A 12,014-nucleotide genomic window follows, 5' to 3' on the forward strand; every position below is an offset into this window, starting at 1 on the left:
TAATATACCTTTGGAACTTATATAAGATACATAATTAGACAATGTGAAATGCGAAAATACATATCAAAGTTACCAAGGACGTACCCCTGAGGATCGCACCGCATTGACAAACAAGTTTAGTACCTTTTCCTCTCGGTCTCTTTCCTGTTTCCGAATTTAGAAATGTTTGCTTTTCATGCCTCATTATAACCGCTATGAAGTCCTGTAATGAAACGACCCCTCAGCATGCTGTTTAAGAGATCACAGCTAAGCTGGAAACAAAGTCCCAGTGACAGCAGTCGCAGTGCGGTTAGTGGTGGCTGTTTCCGTTTAAGATGTAGTGTAAAGGTTTTCCAGGATGACTGATGGACAGACTACATTGTGATAATAGCACAGCTGTGCGTACACTACTGAAGTGATGACCTCTGGGACAGATCACAGCTGACTTGATGGAGTGTGATCTGTCTCATTGACCTCCTTTGTACACAACAGCGGTATATTTCCCAAATGGACCAAGCCGGAGATTTCACAGAATGGCAAGTTATTGATAGTAATTCCACCTGCAACCCTGACTGTCAGTCTCTAGCTCTCTCAAATAGAGGATGGTTTGGTAAGTATGAGCAACAAGCTATTGTTTATAGTAGACATGTGCGCAGGACTGTTTTTTGAAATCCCATTCACACCACTCCTGAAGGAATTCTGATCAATCCCATCCACTCCTGCAGACAGTTTGACCAATCCTGCCCAATTCCAAAGGAATTTTGAATTCTGCCTGCTCCTGCAGAAAGTTGAACTAATTCCACCCAATTCAGAAGGAATTCTGACCAATCCTGGCCACTCCCACAGATAATCTTGGCCAATCCTACCTGCCCCCAAAGGAATTCTTACCAATTGTACCTACTCCTGCAAAAACTGTGACCAATCCTGCCCACTCCCAAGGACATTCTGACCAATCCCAAGCTCTTCCGAAGGAATTCTATCCAATCCCACCTACTCTCACAGACACTCTTGACTAATCCCACCCACTCTTGCAAACAATCTTGACCAATTCTGCCTGCTCCCAAAGTAATTCTTAACAATTCTACCCACTCTTGCAAAAAGTTTTGACCCACCCTGCCCACTCCCAACGTAATTCTGACCAATCCCAAGCTCTTCCGAAGGAATTTTGACCGATCCCACCTACTCTCACATGCACTCTTAACTAATCCCGCCCACTCTGGCAGACAATCTTGAATTCCGCCCACACCTGAAGGAATGTTGACTACTTCTACCCACACCCACAAAAGGTTTGACCAGTCCTGCCCACTCCCAAGATAATTCTGACCAACCCAACCCTCTTCTGAAGATGTACTGACCAATCCCATCTACTCGCACAGACACTCTTGACCAATGCTGCCCAGTCTTGCAGATGTTCTTGACTAAATCTGCCCTCTCCTGAAAGAATCCTGTTGAATTCTACCCACTCCCGCAAACAGTTTGACCTATGTTGTCAGCACTTGGTGGAATTACGACCAATCCGTCCTGCTCCTGCAAACACTACAGCCCTTCCCACTGCCACAGGAATTCTGACCATTTCCTCCTACTCTCACAGACACTCCTGACCAATAAACTAGTTTGGTTCTGTTTGTAAAAATATGAACATATTAGTCGTTTAAAACGTGATTGTCTCACAATCTCATTAATGTATGTAGTCTTTCTTTGAACCTTGATTTTCATATCTGACTGCTTGCTCCTGCCAGGCTAGAAAGTGAAATCTGCCTTGCAAGATAATCTGAATGTTTAAACGTCCACTTAACTGTGAATGGTACAATGAAGCTCATGCCCACAAGCAGCATTTCTGGTATAATCGGATTGCAGTCTTCACTGTAAACTAGACAGTGACATGACTATTGAGATGCATCAACATCTGAGATATGATTAAAAAATGATTGCTATCTAAATAACTATTTCCCTTGTGTCCTTTGAGTTTGTTTTCATCTCAGCAGTCTATGGTTTTTGCATGCTGGTGTCTGCATCTTTCCACAAAACAATCTGTATCTATAGATAATCACTGCTGGGGTTTTTTCCCCCACTATAGGCAAGGCTCAGCTGGGCTTGCAACTCATCATAATTCATTGGAAGACACATTCATTGGAAGCTTTGTAGCTCTGACAGAGAGAGGTCCAATTATCATGCTGAACCAAATCTCTCACAGGTGCAGAGAGGAAAGAGCGCAGGGTTACTGACTCAGCTCTGAATTGCTGTTGGCTTGTACCAACTGTAGAGATCGCAAGGGGGTGGGATGCGCACATGTTATTGTCTGTTTGGATGAAAGCTTTGATGATGATTGTTTGTAAGCATGTAATGTCATGGTTTCTGTGCAGATTACCCCGCTGCGAGGGCCTCGGGAAGGGGGTACATTGGTGACGATCCGTGGAGAGAACCTCGGCCTGGATTTTCACGAGATCCAGGGCAACGTTAAGGTGGCCAATGTTGAGTGCACACCTGTACCAGAGGGATACATCCCTGCTGAACAGTGAGTTTTTCAAATCTCAAAACACTGTCTAAACATTCCAGCTCAATTTCCCTGCAGATTAGTTCCAGATACAATTAAATTAGTGCTGTAAGAATTCATTTAACGCTCTGGCCATGTTTCATTTTCATTTGGCAGATCTGGAATAGCATTTTTTTTTTAATGTAGCTCTTGGGGGTTTTTTTAGGTGTGAGGGTTTTTTTATATTATTATTATTGTTATTATTATTATTATTATAAATTATGTATACTCAAGTAAAAACATTTATTTTCAAATTTACAATGTTCTTAGTAAGACCAAGTGATGCTATGCCGTATTTGTGACTTGCTTCCTTCCTACCTCAAATTGTTTACATGATGGCTGGGAAAGATTTGTGCGCTAGAAAGCTAGCACTTGTTGCATTTTTGCAGTCAAACCCTACCACCAAGGGTTTCCCTTTCAGCAAAAGTTCCAAGTAGAACTCTTTTGGACACGAACAACCCTTAACTATCCAAAGAACCATTTAAAATAACCATCGTTTTTGTCAGTATTGTTTGTGCACCATTGTCTTATTCATCTATGTTAGGCTGTATACGTAAGTGCAGATGTGTAATTGTTCATTAGAAAATCTTTGTATTCTATATTATCAGAATCACCTAGTTTCTAAATGTTTACTAAATATCTGTCTTTTTGCTGAACGATCTATATTTGAAACACCAATGAAATCTCAAAAATCTGCTTATAGTAAGCCTTAAAACATGCTGCAATTTCTCACTCTTGATTTGGACTATGCTTGCCGCTATATTAAAATGAATATCAAGTCGAGGCGCTTAAGAAACTACAGGAATAACAAGTTTCTATTGAGGCCAGTTCAAATAGATTTTTTCCTTCTCAGAGGTTGAAAACATCCCAGTTCCCACTCTGTCACTGAACCATTATTTTACTTACTTACTTACTTGACCTTTATTGTCCCCCTTGGCGGCAATTTTTACGTTATTTCACAGCCTCACAATTGGCATGTGGGTGAATTCTGAAAAGAAGGTCAGAAGGTGTTAATTTTCCATAACAGCAGCTCTGACAGTAGTTCTAAATGCATGACAAATAACAGGTTTATATTAATACACTCTATAGTATCATCTTATACAGAGACTTTGACATTTATTTATCAATTATGGAAGGAGTCTCCAGTGTCAACACTTTGTAACAGTCAGAGGTAGGGCTGTAACTTTTCTGACACAGGAAAGTCTTCAGAGACGTTTGGGCTTTTATTCCTTTATTCTATACTCATATAGAGTAGTATATAGAGTTGAGGCAGATGATGAAAGTCTGAGTTTCATTCATGATGGACTCCAATAAAAAATAAAAAAAAAGAAGAAGTTCCACTTCATTACAACTCTTTTTTAGTTTTAGATTATTCACTCTGACCATTTCTGTCTCCATCTTTCGAGCCTGTACGGTTTGAACCGAGTCTGAACCATCCATGCATTGCCTTAATCCGTCTGTGGACTCTATGGAGCGAGTGATAGGATCAGGACTGAAGGCAGAGACGAGTATTAAAGCAACTTTTAATCCCAGGTCAGGACAGAGGAAATAATTACATCTTATTTTGGTGAGGATTTGAAGAGCTGTGACTGACTGATGGAACAGAAATTATTATTACTTTATTATTACCCTGACCTAAAAAAAAATCTCTCTGTTATTTTGGGGTTTTTTCCCCCTTCCACTCCTGCAGAATTGTGGCATTCAAAGTAGTGATAAGCCTCTTACGGTGTTGTGTGATAAGTTTTGGTTTGTGAAGACGGAATGAGGAGATTACAGACTGCATTAACTTTTCACTCTGTAATCTTCCACTATTGTTATTATACAGATGACAGTCTGGAAGAGGAAGCAATTTTTAATTTTTTTTAAGGTTAAAATGTTTCGAAGACATTTTATATGTTTGTGTGCGTTGTACAGGATCGTATGCGAGATGGGAAAAGCCGAGTCGAGTCATTATGCCGGAAACATCCAAGTCTGCGTAGGGGATTGTCAGCCCGAGTTCAAGGCCGAGTCCTCCAAGTACTACTACTTTGTGGTGAGTTCATTCTGCTGACATAGTGATTTACAAGATTAAACCGAGAGAATGCGCAGATCTTAATCGTGTCCGTGTAATTAAAGACCATCGCCAATTACAGGCTTAAGCGTGCTTGGATTTATTGTGGAGCCACCTCGTAAAAAGGGCTGAGACTCGGTCCGTGTGAATCTCCGTATGTCCTGGTCGTAATGTTATTACACAGAGGGATCGTCCTGTAATGAATGTGGCTAAGCTGTTCATGAAAATCCCTCTCTCTCTCACTCTCTCTCACTTTACCACACAAACCAATAGAAGACACTTTAATCTTAAGAATATGGGCGATCTTTAACCCCTGTATTGATCTGGAGTATAATCATCCCCATTAACCTCACGTTATACACACCATTATACCACAGTGCTGTGGAATTCTCTATTCGGATTGGTCAGATTGTCAGTGTTGGTTAATTTTCTATAACAGTAGCTCGGACAGTATTGGCAGCTGTAATTCAAGTCACAGGTTTAGATTAATGTACTCGTTCTAATTCGGTATCGTTTCTATAGTAATGGCTCATTCAGAGGAACTTGTATGGCAGAATCTAAGGCTAATAAGCAACAGATAAACAGAAATCCAGTATCCAGTGCCAGAGATAAACAGATCAAAAATACAACATGTCATTCATTAATGAATTAGAAATTGTAACCTTTTTTGAAAAATTCCTGTGGTGCAGTATAAAAGGAAGGAAATGCTTCTGTATAAGTGCTGTATAACAGTAACTTTGCATCAGGCTGCATGACACTGCTCCCTCATTGATTATTTTTTTATAACAGCTCGTCCCCAGATGTCTCATTCCTTATTTATCACTTTTATCCATGCATTAATGGCCTTCATTGTTCCTATAATTGGATTATGAGATTGAAATCTTTAAAAAGGCAACTGATCCAATGGTAGGCTGAATGATATATAATGTCATGACTTTTCCTCCACCCCTACACAGGTCCCCAGACTGCACTCTCTGAAGCCCAGCCGCGGTCCCGTAGCCGGAGGCACCATCGTCAACATCACAGGAAGCAATCTGGACTCCGGAAGCAACGTGTCCATCATGTTCAAGGACCAGAAGTGCACTTACCACAGGTATAGCATCCAGCAGTCCAAAGAGGACACGATTTACAGCATTCAAGGAGGGCGGATGGGGCGGTAGCGTCATAAAACAGCGGGAACGGATCAATAGTGACATTAAGACCAGGCAGAGTTCCTGAGCCCTAATCAATAAAGACACTCGCAATCACACCTCGCTTCTGCTAAGCCGGCAAAAGGCGTCAGTCTGTGGTTTGCTTTGACGTCTCTGTCTTTGAGGGAGGGGTTTTTTCCACTTGATTTATTTTGCATCGTGCCGGTGTTAAATAAATCAAGACTGTGGTATTGTGAGTTTGGTGTGAAACAGCTATTTAGTTATAGTATTGTCAAAAAGTCACATGGATTTCACAAGGCTTTTTTTGTTTGTTTGTTTGTTTGTTTGTTTTTTTACCTGCGATTAGATGAAAAACATAAGTAGATTTCACCTATGCGTCACACCAGTTATTTATGTGAGAAAATGGCATGCGAGGAAAATAAAACCCGGTGAAAAATTAACAGTTGAAAATTGTGCGAGAGATCACGTGCGCAAAAATAAAACACATTCACTACATGTGAAAAAATGATTTGAGAAGTTTATGTGAGAAAATAAAGACACATGCTGTATATGTGAATAATGAGTGTGGGTGAAAATAAATGAAACGTGTAAGAAATCCCAGGCGAAAATGAAAACATTGTAAAAAAAAAAAAAAAAAAGAAAAAATATCGCTTTAGTAAATGAATTGAAGGAAAACACACGCTCTACATGTGAAAAATGATTTGTGTGAAACATGATTAATTACATGTGACTTTTCTCTTATATAAATGTAATAAACTATGAAATAACTGAAATATTGTGTTTGATCATGCAGACGAGGGGGTCAGTGGATCACGTGTCGCTCTCACGCGTCGACTCAAGGCAACGGGGAAGTAACCGTATCTGTGTATGTAGACAAGGCCCACATCCAGAAGGACCTCCAGTTTGAGTACGTAGAAGATCCGACCATCACCAAGCTGGAACCAGAATGGAGCATTTTCAGGTGTGTCAGCTGAATAGGAGTTACAAATTGTGATTTCTAAGCTGGTTGAAATAAGCATAATAGTGTTGTAAGCTGCACCACTAAATGAGAAACTGTGTTGCTCTGTGTAAAAGTGGAAACACACCAGTGACCGTGACCGGAACCAACCTGGACATCATCCAGAACCCACAAATCAGAGCCAAGTACAACACCCAGGAGACAACCAACGTAAGTTCAAACATCATGTTCACCGTGTCGTAATAGATGTCCCGCTGTCCCAGTATGCATGTATAAGGCAAAATCAATAAAGAAATATTTAGAAAAGATTCTCCAGATCTGGACCTCTAAGACGTTATTGTTTCTATAGTAACAACTTACTTAAGGAATTATATAGTCCACATAAATTAGGTTTTTGGGGTTTTTTAAAAATGTGCATCAATGTGTGATTTTTGGAAGGAGTCTCCAGTGTCAGAGGTAAAGCTGTAACTTTAAGGTTTCTGACATGGGAAATTCTTCAGGACATTTTTTTTGTCTTAATAACTGTATGTAAGAGAAAAAAAAACAGGCTGTTGAGGGACTGTTCGTAGCTGTTATAACATAATAATAGCAATAACAGGAACAAACTCGTTTTGCGGATGTTCCACAGCATTAAATGTACCTATAAATGGATAAAACGTATGTGTCATTCTTCATTCTTATTTATTTAAAAAATAATTATGTAAAAAAATGTTAGTGTGTTAATTATGTCAAATGTTTATATATAGTGTGTGTGTGTGTGTATCATATAGAATAGTATATACATATAGTACATACATACATATAGAAGTGTTTTATACATATATTGTATCTTTATATGATGCTATACTACACTATATTATACTATTAATACACTGCACTATACTATACTAGTTGTTTTTATTTACTTTTTATTTTATGTTTTCAGTTGGCAGTTTTTTTTTATACTGCTCCATATTGCACTATACTATATTACTTTATGCTAATTTATACTATTTTGTACTATACTATGCAATGCTGTGCTATACTATTCTATACTATACTATATATTCTATACTATTCATTTTTATTAGATTTTTAGATATAGATTTAGTCCAGAACACAGAATTTGTTTTGTTTTTTATTATAGATGTATTTTATACTATACTATATTATTTTATATGATACCATACTATATTATACTATAATTGTTTTTATTTTATTTTTTCATTATATATATTCATTTGGATCCTGTCTCCGCCCTGTGTGTGTGGAGTTTGCATGTTCTCCTCATGCTTTGGGGGTTTCCTAAGGGTACCCTCTATGGAGGCTGATTGGCATGTCCAAAGCGTCCCTAGTGTGTGAATGCGTGTGCGATTGTGCCCTGTGATGGGTTGGCACTCCGTCCAGGTTGTTCTCCGCATACAGTTTTTATACTATACTATACTATACTATACTATACTATACTATAAAGCATGAAACCTGTGTCCAGGAACTGTAAGCACTTGGCCTATATATATATTCAGTTGGCCAAGTGCATACAGTTTCTGGACACAGGTTTCATGTTTTATATTGTTCCACGTTGGGTAAAAATAGATTAAGATGGGTCATTTTCACCTGAATAGATTTAAAGGGTTAAACCCCCTTTCAGGGTCAGTGAGTGTCCTGCTTTAACTCACACCTGCCCATTAGCTGGTCATTTCACCAACTCTCCATCTCCTGATACACATTTGGCTCTTGCAATGTGGCGGCAGAACAGAGAAAGAGAATTTGATAAATAGAGAATAAAAGACAAGCAGCGAAACAGAGACGGAGCGCAGGAGGGCCGAACCAACCAACAGTGGCAACAATGTCCTCTTTTGCTTTGTGAGGGAGCGAGAAAAACGCCATAACATGGGAGACAGGAGTATCTCATTGCCTCCCTACAGAATGGACTCGTAGACGCATGGGAGGCTTGCATTCATAGAGACCTGATTGAAAGTCTGCAGAGACAAAAGAACGAAACGCTATCTCGCTGCCGTATCGCCCACACGAGCACATTGGGCATCTGTAGCGGCGATATGATAAGGCCTTGGCATGCTGCTGCTTGAACAGAAACAGAGCAGAAAATTCCCCTCCCTGCCATTCAAAGCTGCTGAATGGGGCAGTTTGTGGCAAGTCTTGTTCTCTTTTGGCTTTAATAGGCATCTCTCATAACCAGTTTGGACTGAGATTGAGGAAAGGTCATGTTCGGTAAAATGGCGCCCCCTGTGTGCAAACAATAGAAATAACTTCCTCTGATGTCATTTTGTAGGAGGACTTCAATGTCTGTTAGGATTTGTGAGCTTGAAGATATTGAGCGGAATTTTTTTTTGCAGCGAGCCACAAAACTAGATGAGCTCACGGAATTTATAGGCCTCACCAAACGTTTATATATTATATATATATATATATATATATATATATATATATGTACTCTGTAAAAAGAAAGGCACATCAGCGTTTGATTGATGCCGGACATGGGTTGCCTGACAGCAACAGTATATTTGACCTAGTCTTTTAGCACAAAGGCATGTAAGGAAGAACCTGATAAGGTGAGGGAGTGAGTAAGTGAGAGATAAAGCAAAGGAGATGGGTGATAGCATTGAGTGGGTTTTTTTTTTGGAAGAAGTGAAGGTGACTGCGGTCAGTTGCGTAGCTCTGAGTCATTACCACAATAGCCCACATCAGAGGCTTGGATTTTAAAAGTGCCATTAATTTACCCCTCCTTTGAGGTGAAGGCTCAGATCAATGTGAGCTGGAGGGACTGCTGTTAAATCCGAGTTGAAATAGTGGGAATAGCGGTTTCCGCTGATAAACATTGCACATAGGAACGAGCCGTCCTCAAATACAGAAAAAGTTGCACCTGCTGTAACTTTTGTAGTGTTTGTGGAGGTATTGTGTTAAAAACTTGCTCAAGTAAAAAGTGGAATTATTCTGCTAGTCAAAATTACTGTAGGATAAAAGGAATAGAACAGTAACGTTGCTTTATCCTGCAGCTGATTTTTATTTTTCCTATTAGAGCACAACATGTCATAAAAGTTCAAATGCGCATAGGAATTGCACAGATTGAATAGGAAGAGCATCTAGTGAACGACTGTTTTGAATGTAGAGGTCAGAGGAAGGCTGCATTAAACTCAAATAACCGTTCTGTACAACCGTGGTGAGCAGAAAAGCATTTCAGAATGCACAAAATGTCAAACCTTGAGGAGGATGGGCTACAAGAGCAGAAGACCACATCTGGTTCCACTCTTGTCAGCCAAAATTACAGTACTCTGAGGTTAGAGTGGACACAGGCTCACTGAGGTGAGAAAAATACCAGGTGATGTTTTTACAGTGTATAAAATTTTGGTGAACCTGAGCACACTGTAGCCTCAGATTCCTGTACTTCGCTACGATTGAGCAGCGTGTGTATATAAACCTTGATATTAAGTTGTCATGAGGTCATTACAGTATCGGTTGTATACAATCGATTTCATAAATCCAATCAACAATATTGATCAAACCTTTAATCTGAACATTAGTGCATATCGGGGGGTACGGTGGATTTGTGGTTAGCACGTTTGCCTCGCACCTCCAGGATTGGGCGGTTCAAATCCCGCCTCCACACCGTGTACACAGAGCTTGCATGTTCTCCTCGTTCTTCAGGGGTTTCTTCCGGGTACTCCGGTTTCCTCCAATAGTCCATGCATTGTAGGCTGATTGGCCCTGGGATAGGCTCCAGGCTCCCCTGTGATCCTGTGTAGGATAAGCGGTACAGAAAATGGATGGATGGATGGATTAATGTACATCTTCACACACGTGCTCTCCTGGTGTGTCCTGTACAGTTTTGCCAGGTGCTCAGTTCCACCACGATGCTGTGCCAAGCCCCAGCGCTGCCCGGTGGCCTGAGCAGGCAGAAGGAAGTAGTGGAGAAACCCGACGAGTTCGGTTTCATCCTCGACAACGTGCAAGCTGTGTTGGCTCTCAAGAACATCAACTTCCTGTATTACCCCAACCCCGTGTTCGAGCCTCTCAGTGCATCTGGAGTGCAGGAGCTCAAGCCTGGATCTCCCATTATTCTGAAGGTATACTTACTTATGTGCACATGTATCAATTATCAGACAACACATTATTTAAAATCTTGTAATAAATGTAGTACTAATACTAACGATGGATGCAGCAATACCATTGTTTACTATTGTTTGTTTTTAGGTACTCGTGAGCATTGTATCAGACTACTACCAGTATCGGTATCAGTGCATCCATATTTTTAACCAATACGTTGTACATAAACGAGTGTGCAAAATGTGTGTTTCAGGGCCGGAACTTCCTCCCCCTTACCCCCGGTGGCAACGGCAAACTGAACTACACCGTTCTGATCGGAGAAAAACCCTGCGCCTTAACCGTATCTGACACCCAGCTGCTGTGTGAATCGCCAAATCTAACTGGACGTCACAAAGTTCTGGTGAGTGAGCACAGTATTATGGGTAATTCATCACATCATATCCCATCTCAGCCTCGTTCCGCAATAGATTAGCATACTATTGTATTATTGTTATTGTCTGGCCTTGAAGGCAGGTGAAGGGAGAACAAATAGCTTCTTAGTATGACATATGAGAGCAGAACAGAACCTAATAATGGCTCTGTTTGTGATTTGGAGTGGGAGTATGAGGCTGACGCCACCTGGCCTGCTGACAGACGAATGGCAGACAGAATCGCAGATCCGTTTACCATCACAAACACGCAAACACAGCTGGCATTGTGTGTCCGTCTGCTGCTGCCTCTGTTTGCTCAATGTTACGCAGCAAAATGCCAGCTTTTTGGTCAAAAATCTCAGACATCATATTTAGGAATATAGCTGAACTGTGCTCATGTAATATCTGTATAAATATAAAATACCTATAAATATTTGTGTAGGTGTGTTTGTGTCAGACTAGTCTCACATTCAAGGTGTAATGCACAGTTACTTACTGTGTGCACTGTAAATGGAGATTGTAGGCTCAACAAATCAGGAGAGGACAGAAAGACATATTAATAGCATAGGACAAGATGAGGCAGGGCAGGATAGGACAGGAGACCACAGAATAGGATATGATAGGGTAGGACTGGACAAGACAGGACCAGTCAGGACTAGGTAGAATAGGACAAGACAGGACAGGAAAGGAGGATACAAGACTGGCTGACAAGCGATATGTAAATGGAAGTTGCAGGCTAAATATAATAGGACATGACAAGATATTACTGAATAGGACAGGGTTAGACAGATAGGCCAGCAGAGCACATGATAGGATAGGATAGGATCAGACAGGAAAGCACACGATAGGATAGGATATGATCAGACAGGAAAGCACACGATAGGATAGGATT

General features: G+C 40.5%; 1 protein-coding gene across 2 annotated transcripts in view; it reads left to right on the forward strand.

The window, feature by feature from the left end:
- The window catches only part of plxna4 (plexin A4), a 347,014-nt gene that overhangs the window by 274,756 nt on the left and 60,244 nt on the right, over window positions 1-12,014 (forward strand). For both annotated transcript variants that reach the window (XM_053650138.1, XM_053650139.1), the window contains 7 exons: window positions 2,343-2,494; window positions 4,427-4,544; window positions 5,519-5,655; window positions 6,507-6,674; window positions 6,788-6,881; window positions 10,493-10,732; window positions 10,966-11,112. In XM_053650138.1, the coding sequence (XP_053506113.1) occupies window positions 2,343-2,494; window positions 4,427-4,544; window positions 5,519-5,655; window positions 6,507-6,674; window positions 6,788-6,881; window positions 10,493-10,732; window positions 10,966-11,112 (1,056 nt within the window). The remainder of the gene's footprint in view (window positions 1-2,342; window positions 2,495-4,426; window positions 4,545-5,518; window positions 5,656-6,506; window positions 6,675-6,787; window positions 6,882-10,492; window positions 10,733-10,965; window positions 11,113-12,014) is intronic.

Source organism: Ictalurus furcatus, chromosome 19 (assembly GCF_023375685.1).
Source record: "Ictalurus furcatus strain D&B chromosome 19, Billie_1.0, whole genome shotgun sequence".
In the NCBI taxonomy this organism is placed as follows: Eukaryota; Metazoa; Chordata; class Actinopteri; order Siluriformes; family Ictaluridae; genus Ictalurus; species Ictalurus furcatus.